The sequence below is a fragment of the Physella acuta genome, unplaced genomic scaffold, assembly GCF_028476545.2.
Source record: "Physella acuta isolate Inbredline_101_S28 unplaced genomic scaffold, ASM2847654v3 ptg000051l, whole genome shotgun sequence".
Taxonomy (NCBI): domain Eukaryota; kingdom Metazoa; phylum Mollusca; class Gastropoda; family Physidae; genus Physella; species Physella acuta.
This window is the reverse complement of record NW_026731571.1, coordinates 280,843-305,086: the sequence shown is the minus strand read 5'-3', so window position 1 is coordinate 305,086 and position 24,244 is coordinate 280,843. Positions and strand designations below refer to the sequence as shown.

Here is a 24,244-nt window from a genome sequence, read left to right as displayed (position 1 = left end):
AACCCCCACTAACCACAAGACACACCAACCCACACCGACCACCACCCCACTCCCCACACAAACCCCCAACACACACCAACCCCAACACACACCAAGCCACACCATACCCAACCCACTCTAACCACCATCCTACACCAACCTACACCAACACCCACCAACCCCAACACACACCAACCACCAACCCACACCAACCAACACACCAACCCCAACCCACACCAACCACCAACACACACCAACCCACACCAACCCCCAACACAACCAACCCCCAACCCACACCAACCCACACCAACCCCCAACACAACCAACCCCCAACCCACACCAACCCACACCAACCCCCAACACAACCAACCCCCAACCCACACCAACCCACACCAACCCCCAACACAACCAACCCCCACCAACCACCAACCCATATCTGGTACAAGACCATCGGACGGTGACCGATGCCAGCTTTATAAATTAGCGCTTTGTTTATTGCCGTGACATGTGTCGTGACATGTGCCGTGACATGTGTCATGACATGTGTCTTGACATAAAACACATGGGAACATGTCGGTTGAACTAGCCAACAGAACATGTCTGACACAGTTGAACTAGCCAACAAAACATGTCTGACACAGTTGAACTAGCCAACAGAACATGTCTGACACAGTTGAACTAGCCAACAAAACATGTCGGACACAGTTGAACTAGCCAATAGAACATGTCGGACACAGTTGAACTAGCCAACAGAACATGTCGGACACAGTTGAACTAGCCAACAAAACATGTCGGACACAGTTGAACTAGCCAACAAAACATGTCGGACACAGTTGAACTAGCCAACAAAACATGTCTGACACAGTTGAACTAGCCAACAGAACATGTCGGACACAGTTGAACTAGCCAACAAAACATGTCTGACACAGTTGAACTAGCCAACAAAACATGTCTGACACAGTTGAACTAGCCAACAGAACATGTCTGACACAGTTGAACTAGCCAACAAAACATGTCGGACACAGTTGAACTAGCCAACAAAACATGTCGGACACAGTTGAACTAGCCAAGTTTAGCAGCAGATGTTCATCAAAGGAATAACACATTTAAAATGGCGGATGTACAGCTACATACATCTCGTAAGGAAACCTCTCGGGCATATATGTAGGGTTGTTTTATTTTATATTTTGTGTGTAACAACCACCTTGTCATATTAAAGAAGCAACAACCACCTTGTTATATCAAAGATGTCATACAAACAATGTAACAATCATTTCGTTACAGATGTAACATCTATTGATGATAAAAAATCTTATTGTGAAGAAATAAATTCTAGTGACTTGAATGATCTAATCGTGGCGGTAATAAGGAAATATCATCTAGAGTTCATAAATCAATAGATTGTGTCCCTTGAAGCAAATAGTATTGTAGACATAAACTATTATATCAATGAGTAATAGAGTCCTAGAAAAGACAAGAGTCGTTTTAGCAGCCAGATAAGTGCATTGTCATTAACATCACAAGATAATTTATTTTTAGTCTTGTTAGATATAAAATTAGAGTTGCTAAAAACTGCTGATTACAATATTCACCAAGAGAAGGGGAGGTAACAAGACAATTTCCCCACTCTATGTGAGCAGAACTTGGGTTGAGCGATGTTTACAAATCTGCAAGTCTACATGAACGCTAATAGCGCTAGTTATACTTGTGTCAACATGAACGCTAATAGCGTTAGTTATACTTGTGTCACATGAACGCTAATAGCGTTAGTTATACTTGTATCATCATGAACGCTAATAGCGTTAGTTATACTTGTGTCAACATGAACGCTAATAGCGCTAGTTATACTTGTGTCAACATGAACTTTAATAGCGCTAGTTATACTTGTGTCACCATGAACTTTAATAGCGCTAGTTATACTTGTGTCACATGAACGCTAATAGCGTTAGTTATACTTGTATCATCATGAACGCTAATAGCGTTAGTTATACTTGTGTCAACATGAACGCTAATAGCGCTAGTTATACTTGTGTCAACATGAACGCTAATAGCGCTAGTTATGCTTGTGTCAATTTTGAGAGGGGATATTAAAGACAGTATGAGATCAAGTATTAGCTAACCTTATTTTGTTAGGGTCGGTGGAAAAGATAAATATAGTACACTACAGTTTACTTTGACGAAATATCGATCAAACTTATCTATCTGCAATGCTAAAATATTTTAAGGTAGGAAAATGTATTAAAAACTGTTAGTTAAAAAGTAAAGAAAAAAGAAAATACAAATAGACACCACACACACACACACGTCAACCACACACATACACACGTCAACCACACACACACACACACGTCAACTAGACACACACACACACCACAAAGAATCTCACACAAGTAACAATAAGAACACGGGTCACTTCATGAATTAAAAATATATTGGAGCTCAGAAAACAATGTACAAATGTGTTAATGAGAACAACTAATTAGATCTACATATACAACCAAACTGATCACTCCAGCATATGATGAACATCCCCACATCACTCCAGCATATGATGAACATCCCAGACATCACTCCAGCATATGATGAACATCAGTGACATCAGCCGCTAGTTTTGCCTAACATCATAGTAACGAACTCTGGAGAAATCATGAAATTATAGTCCAAGGGAGACAAGTCAGGATATTATTTTAAATATTGCACCGATTTCGTTTTAATTAAAATTGAACATTTTGAACCGACTGCGCTAAATAAAAACAAATACCTTCATAATTGACTTGACCATCTCCATCAACATCAGCCTCCCTTATCATCTCATCTACCTCCTCGTCGGTCAACTTCTCTCCTAAATTTGTCATCACGTGCCTCAGTTCGGCAGCCGAGATGAAGCCATTGCCGTCTTTGTCAAACACCCTGGATCAAATGGTCAGAAACAAGATGAAGCCATTGCCGTCTTTGTCAAACACCCTGGATCAAATGGTCAGAAACAAGTTGAAACCATTGCCGTACAGCTAGCCTCCCACCAAACACGCCCACTCATCTGAAAGCCACCCACCAAACACCCCCACTCACCTGAAAGCCTCACATCAAACACCCCCACTCACCCGAAAGCCTCCCTTCAAACACGCCCACTCACCTGAAAGCCTCCCACTCACATGAAAGCCCCCCCCCCATCAAACACCCCCACTCATCTGAAAGCCTCCCACCAAACACCCCCACTCACCTGAAAGCCTCTCATCAAACACCCCCACTCACCTGAAAGCCTCTCATCAAACACCCCCACTCACCTGAAAGCCTCTCATCAAACACCCCCACTCACCTGAAAGCCTCCCTTCAAACACCCCCACTCACCTGAAAGCCTCCCACCAAACACGCCCCCCCCCCAAACTCACCTGAAAGCCTCCCCCTCACCTGAAAGCCTCCCACCAAACACGCCCCCCCACTCACCTGAAAGCCTCCCACCAAACACACCCACTCACCTGAAAGCCTCCCATCAAACAACCTCCCCCCCCCACTCACCTGAAAGCCTCCCACCAAACACGCCCCCCCACCCTCACCTGAAAGCCTCCCGAATCTCCTCCTCCGAGTCTGTGTCTTTCATCTTTCTGGCCATCATTGTCAGGAACTCTGGGAAGTCGATGGTGCCGTTACCTGGTGGGGAGAATATACATGGGGAGGTTACCTGGTGGGGAGAACATGTATGGGGAGATTACCTGGTGGGGAGAACATGCATGGGGAGGTTACCTGGTGGGGAGAACATGCATGGGGAGGTTACCTGGTGGGGAGAACATGCATGGGGAGGTTACCTGGTGGGGAGAACATGTATGGGGAGGTTACCTGGTGGGGAGAACATGCATGGGGAGGTTACCTGGTGGGGAGAACATACATGGGGAGGTTACCTGGTGGGGAGAACATGTATGGGGAGATTACCTGGTGGGGAGAACATGTATGGGGAGGTTACCTGGTGGGGAGAACATGTATGGGGAGGTTACCTGGTGGGGAGAACATGTATGGGGAGGTTACCTGGTGGGGAGAACATGTATGGGGAGGTTACCTGGTGGGGAGAACATGTATGGGGAGGTTACCTGGTGGGGAGAACATGTATGGGGAGGTTACCTGGTGGGGAGAACATGTATGGGTAGGTTACCTGGTGGGGAGAACATGCATGGGGAGGTTACCTGGTGGGGAGAACATGTATGGGGAGGTTACCTGGTGGGGAGAACATGCATGGGGAGGTTACCTGGTGGGGAGAACATGTATGGGGAGGTTACCTGGTGGGGAGAACATGCATGGGGAGGTTACCTGGTGGGGAGAACGAACATGTATGGGGAGGTTACCTGGTGGGGAGAACATGTATGGGGAGGTTACCTGGTGGGGAGAACATGTATGGGGAGGTTACCTGGTGGGGAGAACATGTATGGGGAGGTTACCTGGTGGGGAGAACATGTATGGGGAGGTTACCTGGTGGGGAGAACATGTATGGGGATGTTACCTGGTGGGGAGAACATGTATGGGGAGGTTACCTGGTGGGGAGAACATGCATGGGGAGGTTACCTGGTGGGGAGAACATGTATGGGGAGGTTACCTGGTGGGGAGAACATGCATGGGGAGGTTACCTGGTGGGGAGAACATGCATGGGGAGGTTACCTGGTGGGGAGAACATGTATGGGGAGATTACCTGGTGGGGAGAACATGTATGGGGAGGTTACCTGGTGGGGAGAACATGTATGGGGAGGTTACCTGGTGGGGAGAACATGTATGGGGAGGTTACCTGGTGGGGAGAACATGTATGGGGAGGTTACCTGGTGGGGAGAACATGTATGGGGAGGTTACCTGGTGGGGAGAACATGTATGGGGAGGTTACCTGGTGGGGAGAACATGTATGGGTAGGTTACCTGGTGGGGAGAACATGCATGGGGAGGTTACCTGGTGGGGAGAACATGTATGGGGAGGTTACCTGGTGGGGAGAACATGCATGGGGAGGTTACCTGGTGGGGAGAACATGTATGGGGAGGTTACCTGGTGGGGAGAACATGCATGGGGAGGTTACCTGGTGGGGAGAACATGTATGGGGAGGTTACCTGGTGGGGAGAACATGTATGGGGAGGTTACCTGGTGGGGAGAACATGTATGGGGAGGTTACCTGGTGGGGAGAACATGTATGGGGATGTTACCTGGTGGGGAGAACATGTATAGGGAGGTTACCTGGTGGGGAGAACATGCATGGGGAGGTTACCTGGTGGTGAGAACATGCATGGGGAGGTTACCTGGTGGGGAGAACATGTATGGGGAGGTTACCTGGTGGGGAGAACATGCATGGGGAGGTTACCTGGTGGGGAGAACATGCATGGGGAGGTTACCTGGTGGGGAGAACATGTATGGGGAGGTTACCTGGTGGTAGACAATGCATGGGGGTGTTAGAGTCAAGGGGAATCAATGGCAGACAATCAATGGCAGACAATCAATGGCAGACAATCAATGGCAGACAATCAATGGCAGACAATCAATGGCAGACTATCAGTGGGAGTGTGTGTGAGGGAGGGGGGGTGAATCAGGTCCTATACCAGGCCATATCTTAGCTAGCATTGTCACCTTAACCTTGACTCAAACCATTCCACTTATATGCCTTGATACAAGTGGACAAGTGACCAATCAGCTACTAGCTAGTGGACAAGTGACCAATCAGCTACTAGCTCGTGGACAAGTGGCCAATCAGCTGCTAGCTCGTGGACAAGTGACCAATCAGCTACTAGCTCGTGGACAAGTGGCCAATCAGCTGCTAGCTAGTGGACAAGTGACCAATCAGCTACTAGCTCGTGGACAAGTGACCAATCAGCTACTAGCTCGTGAACAAGTGGCCAATCAACTAGAGCGAATATGCCGTATAAAAGCATTTTGAGCGACTAACCGTCAGCATCCACCTCGTTGATCATGTCCTGTAGCTCCGACTCTGTAGGGTTCTGGCCCAGGGACCTCATGACGGTGCCAAGCTCTTTGGTCGTTATTGTGCCGTCACCATCCTTGTCGAACAGACTGAAGGCTTCTTTAAACTCTGGAGATAGCAAAAACAGACTGAAGGCTTCTTTAAACTCTGGAGATAGCAAGAACAGACTGAAGGCTATAGCAAGAATAGACTGAAGGCTTCTTTAAACTCTGGAGATAGCAAAAACAGACTGAAGGCTTCTTTAAACTCTGGAGATAGCAAGAACAGACTGAAGGCTTCTTTAAACTCTGGAGATAGCAAGAACAGACTGAAGGCTTCTTTAAACTCTGGAGATAGCAAGAACAGACTGAAGGCTATAGCAAGAATAGACTGAAGGCTTCTTTAAACTCTGGGGATAGCAAGAACAGACTGAAGGCTTCTTTAAACTCTGGAGATAGCAAGAACAGACTGAAGGCTTCTTTAAACTCTGGGGATAGCAAGAACAGACTGAAGGCTTCTTTAAACTCTGGAGATAGCAAAAACAGACTGAAGGCTTCTTTAAACTCTGGAGATAGCAAGAACAGACTGAAGGCTTCTTTAAACTCTGGAGATAGCAAAAACAGACTGAAGGCTTCTTTAAACTCTGGAGATAGCAAGAACAGACTGAAGGCTTCTTTAAACTCTGGAGATAGCAAAGTCTAGCTTGTATTCAATGAGCATGATATAACAGGTATCGATGTCATTGTTTTTATTGAGTATCGATGTCACTGTTTTTTATTGAATATCAAAGTCACTTTTTAACATCACGTATCGATTACATTGCTTTATTTCGAGGACATTTTTTTTAATATTAAATATAGATAAGATTGATAATTAACGTGTATCGACACCGTATTATTTCGAGTCTAAGAAACTCTATCTCCATCTCGATTTAGATCTAATTAAATAAAAATAACGACACTACGTAAAAATAGACCTTGACCCAGTTCTAGATGTAATCAGCGTGTATGAAATTAAAACCTGAGTTTTTAGCATAAAAAAATAGATTTTAAATGAAACAAATGTGTCTAATGGAGGTTTGGTATGGCTGTTTGTTATGAAGATTAAGGGTGGAAAAATATTGTTTTTGTTTACAAAAATAGGTAAAAAATACAAGGGTGTTTAGTAATCATTTAGTAATCATTTTTTTCTAGAGCTAAATCTTAATGATAACAATTTTCTGAATTAAAAAAAAAATTCTGTTTCTTAAAACAAAATTAATTGCTAAACTCAACTGTGCTATTGTTATTTATAATTAGATCTACTTATCGTTGCTAATTTTCTGCAAATGTTTTTTTTTCTGTTTCCTTGTGTCAAACTTAAAACATTAATAAGTACACTCGACATTATTATATTTCCTCGGTCGAATAAACTATGGTTAACAGTAACGAATGTTTACAAAACTCACAAACATTACGGGATAATTGCCGACTCTATGCTGGGAGATGAACTTTAGTTTAACGTACTATGTACGATGTAGTGGGCCAAACTTGTAGATTCTAAAGACGGTTATGTCGGCTTACATGTAATGACTAGAGCTACCAGCCTGGTGTAATTACCATGTAATGACTAAAGCTAGCACTAACCTGGAGTAATTACCATGTAATGACTAAAGCTAGCACCTACATTAATGACCTAGTGTAATTACCATGTAATGACTAAAGCTATCACAAACATTAATGACCTAGTGTAATGACTAAAGCTAGCATAAAGTCAATGACCTAATGTAATGGAGGCGACCGAATATGACGAGTTGGGTTTGATCATTATTGTTGACATGGCCATCAAAGCGGCCGCAACAAAAATTCAGCAAAAAAAAAAATGCCTAAGCTTGAAAATAATCCAGTCCAGATATTAATATTTTTAGAATCAATGTTATTAGTGTTGCAAATCCCTAGAACTTGAAACAAATTTTTTGAGTATAAGGTTACAGTTGTATCTGTTTTCATCAAGCCTAGGCTATATCCGAAGTTTTACTTTCGGTAGACAAACATTGGTTGTACACTCACAGGAACTCAGGGGTCATCATCTGGAAACCCCACTTTTTGTAGTGATTTGTTCCAAAACTTTGCCGAAAATTTTTAATTTTTTTTTTAAAACACCTAATTATTAATTATTCAGATCTAGATCTAGATTCCTAGATCTAGATCTGTCACTTTTGTTGACTTTTTCTGTGATAAAATGTAAACAACCAAATTGTTTGTGGCTTTTTTTTTTTAATAACGAAACATCATAAAGATCTAGTCTAGACCTAAATCCAATCTTAATCAAACATTCTTTAACCAAATTTCTTTCAATAACATCGCACCGGATTTAGATCTAGATTCTAGATCTAGATATTAAAAAAATACTTTATAGATTCTAGATCTAGAAGTCTAGATTCTAAATCTAGATCTAGACCATTTCGAGAGTATTGACGGCGGTCTCCATTACTATTATTATTTACTATATAATGAGTGGTTCTAGGTAAGACTAAGGTCAATGACCTGGTGTAATTACCTGCTATCTGTTCCTCTGTTAGCTGGTCAGCCTGAAAAAAAAACAGGAACACTTACAACCCATGTTTGGACGTTTACTTTTCTTTAGCCGGTTTTCTTAGCCAGCGCGACCATTGTCTTTGTGACGTCACAAGCAGCACATCGCTACTGAGTTTAAAAACTACACACATCGTTTACGCAAGAATTGATGATGTCATTCTATCTATTCAATGAAATCAATCTGTTTAAAACTTACATCATGTAAGATTACGATTCAAATGTGTACCATTTAGAATTGATGGTATTTGGTTTCAAACGATGGCAAATATCACAATGTGTTGGGAGTCATGGATTATGTTTCAAGTAATCGTTATGACAAGGCGAACTAGGCTTCGCTTGAAATTAAAAATAACTCGTACGTTTTGTTAACATTACACTATATAGTTTTTATAGGAATTTTTTTTTTTTGGGAGGGAGGGGGGATGTAAACTAAACTTTGTCTCAAATAATCTAATGCTAGTTTATACCGTCCACTTTATGTGCACATCAATATAAATAGCTGCCCACAATAAGGGCATATCTTGTGCCACTTGACTTGGCATTGAACCCCAGGCGACTCACACTCCGTGTAGCAAAAAGTGCCCCAAAAATATGCCAGGGCCTCAATTTTCTTGCCAGTTCTCAGCAACTTCCTCTCAATTCCATATCCGGACATTGTTACAGTTAGTTCCATATCCGGACATTGTTACAGTTAGTTCCATATCCGGACATTGATACAGTTAGTTCCATATCCGGACATTGTTACAGTTAGTTCCATATCCGGACATTGTTACAGTTAGTTCCATATCCGGACATTGTTACAGTTAGTTCCATATCCGGACATTGATACAGTTAGTTCCACATCCGGACATTGTTACAGTTAGTTCCATATCCGGACATTGTTACAGTTAGTTCCATATCCGGACATTGTTACAGTTAGTTCCATATCCGGACATTGTTACAGTTAGTTCCATATCCGGACATTGATACAGTTAGTTCCACATCCGGACATTGTTAAAGTAATATACACTAGTAAAAATACTACCCAAGTAAAACAGGTGTATCAGGCGATTATTAATTAATTAATTAGAGTGCCAGACACGTGACCTGTCATAGAGCCAGACAGTTGACGTGTAGAATTGACTTCCCCCACCCCGCCCCCACTCCACTACACAAACAACCAAAACACACACACACTGCACACACACACATACGTAATCAAAACAAGGACGTAATGAATATAAACAAGCAACCGTTCAATCAGCTGTAAGATAACGATCACGTGACAACGCTCAAAATAGAATATACAGATGACGGCCCACAGTGTAGATCTATCTATAAGATACTTAACACGGATAGTGTGTAGATCTATCTATAAGATACTTAACACAGTGTGTAGATCTACCTATAAGATACTTAACACGGTTAGTGTGTAGATTTCTGGTATCGGCTTGAAGTAGGGCTTATAAAGTCTTCAACAGCTGATATCCCATAATTTCAATATTTTACATTGTTTTGTTTTTTTCGTAATATTCAGCCCTGGTTATTCTAATCTACCCGTGAGGGCATTCCCCCCTCCCCCACCCTTCCCACTGTGCTAGAATGTGTCCACTGTGAGATATGACTTGTGGACTAATTATAGGTCAGTGACTACTGATGGCTGAGGTGGCCGGCTTTTATGTTTGCTGAAGGTCACTCGGTGTGTGTGTGTGTGTGTGCGGGTAGTGGGTTTTTTGTGTGGCTGTTCCTGTCGTTTGTGTTTGTATCGATTCGTTTGGTTTGTGTGTATAAGTACGGGTGTTTTATGTGTGTGTGCTGTGTTATGTCTGTATGTCAGTTCGTGTGGTTTGTGTGTGTGTGCTGTACTATTCGGTATGTCTGTGTCAGTTCGTGTGGTTTGTGTGTGTGGATGTGTGTGTGGTCATACAGCACTACAGCAGCGCACTATTTACCTTCCTCCAAAACTCCATTGCCCTTCCCCGCCCCACTAAATGCTGCACCTCCCCTGCTACATGAAACCCCACCCCGCACCCTACACCGAGCACTCTACACCCCCCACCCCACCAAAGTGGTGGCGCCTCTAGACAAACCACGTGACGAGCTGGACAGTTCCAGCCCAGTACCATCTAGTGCTGGAAGTCTGGAAGCTCCTATATAGAGATCCATCGATCTTTGACTGAGACTGGTGGCGAGTACCAGGTCCTTGCCCCACCCCGAGTGTCCTGACCTAATATTCATGAGATCAAATGTCAGCACTAGACAATTAGCTGCAACTGTTTGATGAGGGGGGGGGGGGGACAAAACAGTGGGAGTAGTGGTGGTCCGTCTTGTTGGCTAAGTGTCTTGGTCACCACTTGCACCAGTAGCTGCCCTAGCTTTGGTCACCACTGCTTGATCACCACTTGCACCACTAGCTGCACTAGCCTTGGTCACCACTTGCACCAGTAGCTGCCCTAACCTTGGTCACCACTTGCACCAGTAGCTACCCTAGCCTTGTCACCACATTTAACCAGTAGCTGCCCTAGCCTTGGTCACCACTTCTTAGTCACCACTTGCACCAGTAGCTGCCCTAGCTTTGGTCACCACTTGCACCAGTAGCTACCCTAGCCTTGGTCACCACTTGCACCAGTAGCTGCCCTAGCCTTGGTCACCACTTGCACCAGTAGCTGCCCTACCTTGGTCACCACTTGCACCAGTAGCTGCCCTAGCCTTGGTCACCACTTGCACCAGTAGCTGCCCTAGCCTTGGTCACCACTTGCACCAGTAGCTACCCTAGCCTTGGTCACCACTTGCACCAGTAGCTGCCCTAGCCTTGGTCACCACTTGCACCAGTAGCTGCCCTAACCTTGGTCACCACTTGCACCAGTAGCTACCCTAGCCTTGGTCACCACTTGCACCAGTAGCTGCCCTAGCCTTGGTCACCACTTGCACCAGTAGCTGCCCTCGCGATAGTCATTATGTACAAGCCCGTCCTAACCAGTGTATTTCTAACATAAGTAAAGCAATGTATGACAACCGGCAGGTTTAACTTCTTCTTTTTCTTCAAGTTCGTTAAAGTGATTCAAACAATAGGGTCAATTAGTTGAGTTTGAAATGTTCGCCACAAACAACAGGGTCAATTAGTGGAGTTTGAAATGTTCGCCACATATCTAATTCTGAACAATAGGGTTATTGGGTGGAGTTTGAAATGTTCGCCACAAAAAACAGGGTTATTGGGTGGAGTTTGAAATGTTCGCCACAAAAAACAGGGTTATTGGGTGGAGTTTGAAATGTTCGCCACAAAAAACAGGGTTATTGGGTGGAGTTTGAAATGTTCGCCACAAAAAACAGGGTTATTGGGTGGAGTTTGAAATGTTCGCCACAAAAAACAGGGTTATTGGGTGGAGTTTGAAATGTTCGCCACAAAAAACAGGGTTATTGGGTGGAGTTTGAAATGTTCGCCACAAAAAACAGGGTTATTGGGTGGAGTTTGAAATGTTCGCCACAGATCTTATTCTGTATGAAGCAGCTACTCCACATTGGCAAAAATCGGGGTTTCCCGGTGCGTCTCGTCACCCGGTGCCACCCCCCCCCCCTTACGGTCAAGCATGTCTCTTATTAGTGACGTCACACACATACAACTGCCCACACACAAGCACCGACAACCCTGACGCCCGACTCCACTGACGCCCCTTCGCACAGAGCCACTGAACTGACGAAGAAAGCCAGTCAAGGGTGTGTGTGTGGGGGGGGGGGGGGCTGTTGACTTGAAACAGTGACGCAACGAGCGAACACAACTATCCCATAAAACACCATAGTTTGCTGGTATAATGTCTATCGACCAGAAGCCAATCAGCACCTGATAAACCAAGATATCGATCAAATCATATATTGATCAGATGGGCGCTAGGTATACCACTCGCTAATTAGTCCGTGCCTAAATGAGTTGCGCATTGTGATGAAACGGCCAAGAGAAAAGTAAGATTATGCTGACGGGGGTTTTAACAGCTAGCCGGCATGTTACAGTCTAGGTGTCTTATGTTTTGTGTCTTATGTATGGTGCCTTATGTATGGTGTCTTGTCTATGGTGTCTTATGTTTCTTGTCTTGTGTATTGTGTCTTATGCATTGTGTCTTATGTATGGTTTCTTTTGTGTTGTTTTATGTATTTTTTCTTATGTATGCTGTCTTGTATATGGTGTCCTGTGTCTTGTGTATTATGTCTTGAGTATGATGCCCAGCGTGTCTGTCAATGGTATTTTATATAAGGTTTGCGGTGTATGAGTGCGCGCGCGTGTGTTTGTGTGGTACATTTGCGGTGTGTGTGTGTGTGTGTGTGGTGTATGTGTGTGAGTCGTGTGCATGTGTGTAACTCACGTTACACCCAAAGCCAGGTGTAAAAGACCGATGAAATCACGTGACAGCCGTTCAGAGTCGTTCTCTTCCCTGATGGTAGCATTCAAGTTGGAAGACAATACAACGTATAACGAGACAATACAACGTATAATGAGACAATACAACGTATAACGAGACAATACAACGTATTACAAGACAATACAACGTATGAGGCAATACAACGTATAACGAGACAATACAACGTATAACGAGACAATACAGCGTATAATGAGACAATAAAACGTATAAAAAGACAATAAAATGTATAACGAGAGAATACAGCGTATAACGAGACAATAAAACGTATAACGAGACAATACAACGCATAACGAGACAATAAAACGTATAACGAGACAATACAACGCATAACGAGACAATACAACGTATAACGAGACAATACAACGCATAACGAGACAATACAACGTATAACGAGACAATATAAAGTAAACCACAATACAACGTTTAACAACTGGATGAGAATGATATGATTAAAAAATATTAATTACACGCCATTAAAACGATGGTCGATATCTTCAAGTGCTGATGTCGTTAAAACCTTGTCTCCCCCCCCCCCCCTCCACCCTCACACACGATATTCCTCGTCTATTGTTAATGCCCCCCCCCCCATTCCATCCATACACAATAGCCCTTGCATGAAAAGATTCCTGGCCCACAGAAAATACAAAGAGAAGATCACGTGACCGATTCAAATTTCAGCTATCAGTGGAACTTTGTGACATCAAGTATCGAATACAGCTGTCAGTGGAACTTTGTCACATCAAGTATCGAATACAGCTTTTTGGTCGTTGTGATATCAAGTATCGAATACAGCTTTTTGATCTTTGTAAAATCAGTATCCAATACAGTTTTTTGGTCGTTGTGATATCAATTATCGAATACAGCTTTTTGATCTTTGTAAAATCAGTATCCAATACAGCTTTTTGGTCGTTGAGATAACAAGTATCGTATACAGCTTTTTGATCTTTGTGATATCAAGTATCGAATACAGCTTTTTGAGCGATGTTAAATCAAGTATCGAATAATGGGGCAATAGCATTTCTCAATCCAACTGTACTCACAATACGTCTGAGAAAATTTCAGAATCGATTCTCATCTGTTCCCGGATTATCAATTGTAATGTGGTATCGACGCAGACCAGTGTCATGTGGGCATACTAACCAGGGGTATAGAGGACAGATTCCCCAGGGCATTAAATACAGATTCCCCAGGGCATTTAATACAGACTGCCCAGGGCATTAAATACAGACTGTCCAGAGCATTTAATACAGACTGTCCAGGGCTTAAGGGCAGACTTAGGACCAGCTCCATGGCAAAGAAGACAAGACTTCCAGGACTTTGCTGATATTCTCCAAGGTATTTGGGACAATCTGTCCAGGACATTGTGGACACGAGTATAGGAGCCACTAACATCCACACCGACCTATAGGAGCCACGAACATCCACACAACCACACCGACATATAGGAGCCACGAACATCCACACTGCCACACCGACCTATAGGAGCCACGAACATCCACACAACCACACCGACCTATAGGAGCCACGAACATCCACACAACCACACCGACCTATAGGAGCCACGAACATCCACACCAACCTATAGGAGCCACGAACATCCACACTGCCACACCGACCTATAGGAGCCACGAACATCCACACAACCACACCGACCTATAGGAGCCACGAACATCCACACAACCACACCGACCTATAGGAGCCACGAACATCCACACAACCACACCGACCTATAGGAGCCACGAACATCCACACCAACCTATAGGAGCCACGAACATCCACACCAACCTATAGGAGCCACGAACATCCACACTGCCACACCGACCTATAGGAGCCACGAACATCCACACAACCACACCGACCTATAGGAGCCACGAACATCCACACCGACCTATAGGAGCCACGAACATCCACACAACCACACCGACCTATAGGAGCCACGAACATCCACACAACCACACCGACATATAGGAGCCACGAACATCCACACAACCCCACCGACCTATAGGAGCCACGAACATCCACACTGCCACACCGACCTATAGGAGCCACGAACATCCACACAACCACACCGACCTATAGGAGCCACGAACATCCACACAACCACACCGACCTATAGGAGCCACGAACATCCACACAACCACACCGACCTATAGGAGCCACGAACATCCACACAACCACACCGACATATAGGAGCCACGAACATCCACACAACCACACCGACCTATAGGAGCCACGAACATCCACACAACCACACCGACCTATAGGAGCCACGAACATCCACACAACCACACCGACATATAGGAGCCACGAACATCCACACAACCACACCGACCTATAGGAGCCACGAACATCCACACAACCACACCGACCTATAGGAGCCACGAACATCCACACAACCACACCAACCTATAGGAGCCACGAACATCCACACCAACCTATAGGAGCCACGAACATCCACACAACCACACCGACCTATAGGAGCCACGAACATCCACACAACCACACCGACCTATAGGAGCCACGAACATCCACACAACCACACCAACCTATAGGAGCCACGAACATCCACACCAACCTATAGGAGCCACGAACATCCACACAACCACACCGACCTATAGGAGCCACGAACATCCACACAACCACACCGACCTATAGGAGCCACGAACATCCACACAACCCCACCGACCTATAGGAGCCACGAACATCCACACAACCACACCGACCTATAGGAGCCACGAACATCCACACTGCCACACAACCACACCGACCTATAGGAGCCACGAACATCCACACAACCACACCGACATATAGGAGCCACGAACATCCACACAACCACACCGACCTATAGGAGCCACGAACATCCACACAACCACACCGACATATAGGAGCCACGAACATCCACACAACCACACCGACATATAGGAGCCACGAACATCCACACAACCACACCGACCTATAGGAGCCACGAACATCCACACAACCACACCGACATATAGGAGCCACGAACATCCACACAACCACACCGACATATAGGAGCCACGAACATCCACACAACCACACCGACATATAGGAGCCACGAACGTCCACACCCACAACCCCACCGACATATAGGAGCCACGAACATCCACACAACCACACCGACCTATAGGAGCCACGAACATCCACACAACCACACCGACATATAGGAGCCACGAACATCCACACAACCACACCGACATATAGGAGCCACGAACATCCACACAACCACACCGACATATAGGAGCCACGAACGTCCACACCCACAACCCCACCGACCTATAGGACAACTAAACGGTTTATATAATGTAGCATACAATCACCCAATCATTTATGAAAGTAGCATACAATCACTCAATCATTTATGAATGTAGCATACAATCAATCATTTGGCTTGTTTTGTGGTCTGAGAACGTAAAAACAGAAAAACGGTTTTCATTTCGCTAGAAATGATCTCTGCTTGTCTCCAAATGTCCCTCTTTCAACACCCCTCCCCCTCCCCTTGTGCTTGATCCCCAGAAAAAAAAAAAACCTCCCCATCCCCAGAAAAAAAAAAAACCTCCCCAAGAGCTGGCCCCTCCCGCTAACATCGTGGCTAATTAAGCTCTCGTCAGAGCCCCTGTGTCGACGTGTCTGTTATGAATGAGAGGAATCTCCGTCACTCGTGTAGGTCAACACCGTGTATCGCCTGATGACGTAGGTAGCTCGTCATACGGATGACGTCACTGGCCTACACACGTGTCACCCTAGATGTCGTCTGATGTGTTTCTTCACACCAGCTTAAACCACCATCTTACGTAACACAGAACACAGCAGGACTGAGATTATTGTACACTCGTTAACCTACTTAAGAAGCGCGGTGTCTATCGACTTCACAAGGCCCTGCTATCTGAGCTACGGCGTAACATCGCGTCAAATATCTGAACTATCATACATAGGTGTTATGTGAAGCTTGCTCCACATATAGTAGGGGTGGGGTGCCATTACAAAGGCCGTTTGTTTTGTTGACCCCGTCTAGGGGGCGGGGAAGGGGGGGGGGTGAAGGGGTCAAAGGTTCGAGCTACTAATTTCTATGACCCCTTCCCCCACACCTTACACTGTAAGCTGTAGGTTATAGTGACCCCTCTCCCCCACCCGTAACATTTAGGAGTGAGCTATAGACGGAATGACCCCCCCCCCCAACCTTCTTGACGTGTCAGTGGCTAAAACAATGTGGTATGAGTTGCAAGTTTCAGTGACCCCCTTTCTGTCCCCCAGCCCCCCTACCCCTCCCCCAAATCTGAGATAAGCTGCAAGTTTAGTGACCCCTCCCCCCTCCAATTCTGACCACGAAACATCTTGTATCTCTCCCATCTCACCCAGCTGTGCTAGAATCAATAGATTAAGTCAGCGTTGTCGTGTGGCCGAGTGTGGTACACACAACAAGATTGACCTAAGTCAGCGTTGTCGTGTGGCCGAGTGTGGTACACACCACAAGATTGACATCCATTGACCCACACAAATAGCACACTAAATATGGTACACACCACAAGATTGACATCCATTGACCCACACAAATAGCACACTAAATGTGGTACACACCACAAGATTGACCCACACAAATAACACACTAAATGTGGTACACACCACAAGATTGACATCCATTGACCCACACAAATAACACACTAAATGTGGTACACACCACAAGATTGACATCCATTGACCCACACAAATAACACACTTAATGTGGTACATACCACAAGATTGACATCCATTGACCCACACAAATAACACACTAAATGTGGCACAACACACCACAAGATTGACATCCATTGACCCACACAAATAACACACTAAATGTGGTACACACAACAATATTGACATCCATTGACCCACACAAATAACACACTAAATATGGTACACACCACAAGATTGACATCCATTGACCCACACAAATAACACACTAAATGTGGTACACACCACAAGATTGACATCCATTGACCCACACAAAGAACACACTAAATGTGGTACACACAACAATATTGACATCCATTGACCCACACAAATAGCACACTAAATATGGTACACACCACAAGATTGACATCCATTGACCCACACAAATAACACACTAAATGTGGTACACACCACAAGATTGACATCCATTGACCCACACAAATAACACACTAAATGTGGCACAACACACCACAATGTTGACATCCATTGACCCACACAAATAACACACTAAATGTGGTACACACCACAAGATTGACATCCATTGACCCACACAAATAACACACTAAATGTGGTACACACCACAAGATTGACATCCATTGACCCACACAAATAACACACTAAATGTGGTATACACCACAAGATTGACATCCATTGACCCACACAAACAACACACTAAATGTGGTACACACCACAAGATTGACATCCATTGACCCACACAAATAACACACTAAATGTGGTACACACTACAAGATTGACATCCATTGACCCACACAAATAACACACTAAATGTGGTACACACCACAAGATTGACATCCATTGACCCACACAAATAACACACTAAATGTGGCACAACACACCACAATGTTGACATCCATTGACCCACACAAATAACACACTAAATGTGGTACACACCACAAGATTGACATCCATTGACCCACACAAATAACACACTAAATGTGGTACACACCACAAGATTGACATCCATTGACCCACACAAATAACACACTAAATGTGGTACACACTACAAGATTGACATCCATTGACCCACACAAATAACACACTAAATGTGGTACACACTACAAGATTGACATCCATTGACCCACACAAATAACACACTAAATGTGGTACACACCACAAGATTGACATCCATTGACCCACACATATAACACACTAAATGTGGTACACACCACAAGATTGACATCCATTGACCCACACAAATAACACACTTAATGTGGTACATACCACAAGATTGACATCCATTGACCCACACAAATAACACACTAAATGTGGTACACACAACAATATTGACATCCATTGACCCACACAAATAACACACTAAATGTGGCACAACACACCACAAGATTGACATCCATTGACCCACACAAATAACACACTAAATGTGGTACACACCACAAGATTGACATCCATTGACCCACACAAATAACACACTAAATGTGGTAGACACCACAAGATTGACATCCATTGACCCACACAAATAACACACTAAATGTGGCACAACACACCACAATGTTGACATCCATTGACCCACACAAATAACACACTAAATGTGGTACACACCACAAGATTGACATCCATTGACCCACACAAATAACACACTAAATGTGGTACACACCACAAGATTGACATCCATTGACCCACACATATAACACACTAAATGTGGTACACACCACAAGATTGACATCCATTGACCCACACATATAACACACTAAATGTGGTACACACCACAAGATTGACATCCATTGACCCACACAAATAACACACTAAATGTGGTACACACCACAAGATTGACATCCATTGACCCACACAAATAACACACTAAATGTGGTACACACCACAAGATTGACATCCATTGACCCACACATATAACACACTAAATGTGGTACACACCACAAGATTGACATCCATTGACCCACACAAATAACACACTAAATGTGGTACACACCACAAGATTGACATCCATTGACCCACACAAATAACACACTAAATGTGGTAGACACCACAAGATTGACATCCATTGACCCACACAAATAACACACTAAATGTGGTACACACCACAAGATTGACATCCATTGACCCACACAAATAACACACTAAATGTGGTAGACACCACAAGATTGACATCCATTGACCCACACAAATAACACACTTAATGTGGTACATACCACAAGATTGACATCCATTGACCCACACAAATAACACACTTAATGTGGTACATACCACAAGATTGACATCCATTGACCCACACAAATAACACACTAAATGTGGTAGACACCACAAGATTGACATCCATTGACCCACACAAATAACACACTTAATGTGGTACATACCACAAGATTGACATCCATTGACCCACACAAATAACACACTTAATGTGGTACATACCACAAGATTGACATCCATTGACCTACCCTGATAACACAAACAGTACATGAAAGACTACCGTTCGTCTAATAGTCGTAAGATACCTAAAGCTGACTTGACCAGGCAGGGACATAACCCCTAACAGGAGCGATAACTCGTCCCAAAGAATGTAATTAGCTGATGTAGGCTAGTGGCGTGTCTGGTACACAAGATGTAAACATCGGTTGTGGTGACGTCAGAAAACGGACACTCGTCTGCTGATGAAGACAATTGTCTGCTGATGAAGACAATTGTCTGATACTTTTGTCTGCTCTAGTTACACGTCTCATGGGACCTGACTAAACTGGTGTCGTATGTCATGTGTTGACAGACTAGCATGGGCATGACAGTCTGTCATGTGACAGCGTCAAGACAATGGCATTTAGCTGGGGTCTGGTGACGGCCGGGCTTCAAAGTAACAGGTAAAGTGGGGGTGGGGGTGGGGGTGGGGGGTCAGACTTTTATGTTCGTTGACGTGAACGACGGAACGTTAGGTAAGTTGAAAACGTGAAACTGTCGTAAGTGCCGCAGCACCGAACATATGTTGACCGGTGCTAAATCACTAACATTATGACTGCTAAAGATCTTGAGTTGCTTGTGTGTGCTAAAGGTCTTTAGTTGCTTCTTTGTGCTAAAGATCTACACAACATCTACCAGACTCCTTTAAGAGCTCTAGCATGTAAGATCTTCAAGTTTGGTGTGACAATTCAGGCAACCGATTTAACAAGTGACGTCTTGATCTTGGCTCCTGATGTAATTCTAGAAAGTCTAACATTGCATCAACGCTACTGATGCAATTCTAGAGAGTCAAATCTCACATCAACGCTCCTGATGTAAATCTATAAAGTCTACCCTTGTATCAACGCTCCTGATGTAATTCTAGAAAGTCAACCCTCACATCAACGCTCCTGATGTAATTCCAGGAAGTCTAACAACATATTGACATACCCGATTTAAAATCAAGAAGTTACCTAACCCTTTGTCAACGAGACAATACAACGTATAACGAGACAATACAACGTATAATGAGACAATACAACGTATAACGAGACAATACAACATATAACAAGACAAAGTATGAAATGACCCACGACAATGATGTGATAGATCTATGCAAATGTTGGAGGTCATGTAGGCGTTTACAGCAATGGCCCGTGGTCAAAGGGAGGGGCAGCTATTTGCATGTGTGTTCGGTGTCAGCTATTTGCATGTGTGTTCTGTGTCAGCTATTTGCATGTGTGTTGTGTGTCAGCTATTTGCATGTGTGTTGTGTGTCAGCTATTTGCATGTGTGTTCTGTGTCAGCTATTTGCATGTGTGTTCTGTGTCAGGGGCCGCTATTTGCATGTGTGTTCTGTGTCAGCTATTTGCATGTGTGTTCTGTGTCAGGGGCAGCTATTTGCATGTGTGTTCTGTGTCAGGCGGCAGCTATTTGCATGTGTGTTCTGTGTCAGGGGCAGCTATTTGCATGTGTGTTCTGTGTCAGGGGCAGCTATTTGCATGTGTGTTCTGTGTCAGCTATTTGCATGTGTGTTGTGTGTCAGCTATTTGCATGTGTGTTCTGTGTCAGCTATTTGCATGTGTGTTCTGTGTCAGGGGCCGCTATTTGCATGTGTGTTCTGTGTCAGCTATTTGCATGTGTGTTCTGTGTCAGGGGCAGCTATTTGCATGTGTGTTCTGTGTCAGGGGCAGCTATTTGCATGTGTGTTCTGTGTCAGGGGCAGCTATTTGCATGTGTGTTCTGTGTCAGGGGCAGCTATTTGCATGTGTGTTCTGTGTCAGCTATTTGCATGTGTGTTCTGTGTCAGGGGCAGCTATTTGCATGTGTGTTCTGTGTCAGGGGCAGCTATTTGCATGTGTGTTCTGTGTCAGGGGCAGCTATTTGCATGTGTGTTCTGTGTCAGCTATTTGCATGTGTGTTCTGTGTCAGGTACATACTTGGAGTATCCGTACAATCATTAGGTCACAGTACACCCCCCACCCCGCTTATCCTACATCGCAGAAAAAGTTTGAAGTTCATTAGAGAACGGGAATCTAATGAATTTTAGAGTCCGTTCATAATATGTACACCCCCCCACCTCACACACACACCACAAGCGTAGCGATTTGTGACACGAAGGTGGGGGGGGGGGGGATATTCCTAAGGTGTGATGTCAACTTTTTATATTAAAAGCGTGTTGTCATTTATTAACGACGACACTCCACCCCCCCCCCCCCCCTCCCCACTTCAACCCAAAGATGAAAATAAAAGTTAAATGCTCTGTGTTGTAAAAACATTCGAAGGAAAACAACATGATCTAGATCTACATCTACTTTAGAATCTTCAGGGACTTTGTTTTGTATCACATTTTTCTAAACCGTAAATCCCGTGTTTCCCTAGGGTATCACTCAGCACATTCTACTTGTATATGATGTGAATAATTAAACTGGTCATTTGCTGTTAAAATACAATACTCAAGCCTAGGTAATTAGGCTAATTGGAAACATCTTAATTTTTTTCTCCAGAAAACTTTGACTAAATTTTAATGTACATCTTAAAAAAACAAACATCTGCAACTTTTAAAGACTGAACAAAAATATTAGTGCCACTTACCATAGTTAGTGTGAATTAGTAGCGTGACCTGTGACCCCGGCAACGTATCAACTCTATCCTTCAGCAGACGTCAAATCCCGCGCTACAGCCGTGAGTGAACGAGTGACACCCGGTGACGTTGCAGAGCGAGAGTCTCGCGAGACGGGACGAGACACGGCGAGACGAGACAGCCTACCGCAGTGCGACAGGCTGTCGTCTGGTGACGGGTGCTCGGGTTATCTCCCGCTAGTTGGGATCTGCTGCAGTGGTCACGTGACTTCAACATTTACAGGAAGAAGTTAAAAACAGATTTAAAATTGATGACGATACAAGATGTCCTGTTTTGTGGGGCGTCGTCTACCACACTACAGCAGCCCTTCAATGGACCAGTGTTAAACGTGGCGTTAAACTATTCACCTACAGACGCTTGCAACAGGTCATCGCGTCAACAGACCTAACTAGGGGGAAATACCGACTAGCTTACACGTGGAGGGGAGGGGTGGGAGGGGGTAGCAGCAATATTTATTGTTTATTGCACTGGAACATCAACAGAATTGCAGTTGATGGTATAAAAGTTGCAGGTGATGTAGCACCCTTGTCTACAGGTGTTGTAGCACCCGTCTATAGGTGCTGTAGAACCAGTGTCTGCTGTAGCACCAGTGTCTACTTGTGCTGTAGCACCAATGTCTACATGTGCCGTAGCACCAGTCTCTACATGTGCTGTAGTAATAAAGTATATGACACAAATTCCTACAGGCCAGATGACGTCAACAATTTTTGTCCTCAATCCACCGCATAGCTAGCAGTAAATTCTTCTCTTCCACCCCCACCCACCCCCCCCCCCCCCTCCACTCCCACCACAGGACCCAGCAGACGACAGTTTCAGGCCCCGGGTGTTTGTCGTCTGATGTACCGTGTCTGTGACGTCAACTGTGTTGTGTCACACATGACTGAGGCTAACCCGTGGGTGGAAGAAAACATCTTCATAAATTATCCTAACTAGGGTGTCAGTTACATCCCCCCCACCCCCACCCCCCCCCCCCCACCCCCAGCAACACAGAACTGTTGGCAAATCATTGTACCGTGACCGAGGTTGTTTTCCCAGTTATCTGTTTGTTTTTTGCGTCTTGTCCCAGTGGCTTGTCCATGTCTCATCCATGTCCCAGTGTCTCTTCCACGCCCCTGTGTCTTGTATAAAATATCTCGTAGAGACGCCTATGATAGATGTAATGATGTAATGAGTACCTAAAACAGTTTTAGTGATCTCACACTCTCAGTACCAAAGCAATGTAATTACACATTGGTGTACAGATGTATTTTAGTCAAAGAATATTTTCTCTGTCGCTTCTTGACCATCCCTATCCACCCCTCCCCTATCCACCCCCTCACCTATCCACCCCCTCACCTATCCAACCTCACCTATCCACCCCCTCACCTATCCACCCTCACCAATCCACCCCCTCACCTATCCACCCTCACCAATCCACCCCCTCACCTATCCACCCTCACCAATCAACCTCTCACCTATCCACCCTCACCTATCCAACCTCACCTATCCACCCCCTCACCTATCCACCCTCACCAATCCACCCCTCACCAATCCACCCCCTCCCCAAACCAGCCCCTTCCCTACCCACCTACCTATCTAACTAAGCCCA

At 44.6% G+C, this 24,244-nt stretch overlaps 1 protein-coding gene across 3 annotated transcripts; it reads right to left on the bottom strand.

The window, feature by feature from the left end:
- Positions 1-2,392: 2,392 nt before the first annotated feature.
- On the bottom strand, positions 2,393-22,791 carry LOC131946208 (calmodulin-alpha). 3 transcript variants are annotated; one of them, XM_059306887.1, is made up of 7 exons: positions 22,608-22,785; positions 8,438-8,468; positions 5,885-6,028; positions 3,534-3,627; positions 2,741-2,889; positions 2,542-2,615; positions 2,393-2,511 (listed from the first exon to the last, which is right to left on the bottom strand). In XM_059306887.1, exons 1-6 carry the CDS (start codon positions 22,608-22,610, stop codon positions 2,578-2,580), a joined length of 459 nt encoding a protein of 152 aa, XP_059162870.1. In that variant the 5' UTR covers positions 22,611-22,785; the 3' UTR covers positions 2,393-2,511; positions 2,542-2,577. The 3 variants fall into 3 exon arrangements, with proteins under 3 accessions (XP_059162870.1, XP_059162861.1, XP_059162877.1); XM_059306878.1 differs by having other exon boundaries at positions 2,393-2,615; positions 22,608-22,783; XM_059306894.1 differs by lacking the exons at positions 2,393-2,511; positions 2,542-2,615 and having other exon boundaries at positions 2,816-2,943; positions 22,608-22,791.
- Positions 22,792-24,244: the final 1,453 nt, after the last annotated feature.

What these genes read in the sequence shown, in the direction of transcription:
- LOC131946208 (XM_059306887.1), bottom strand. An exon ending in AACAGAGGAACAGATAGCAG is followed by an intron (nt 6,029 to 8,437) that starts GTAATTACACCA and finishes TGCTATCTCCAG; the next exon opens with AGTTTAAAGAAGCCTTCAGT. An exon ending in CAACGAGGTGGATGCTGACG is followed by an intron (nt 3,628 to 5,884) that starts GTTAGTCGCTCA and finishes TCTCCCCACCAG; the next exon opens with GTAACGGCACCATCGACTTC.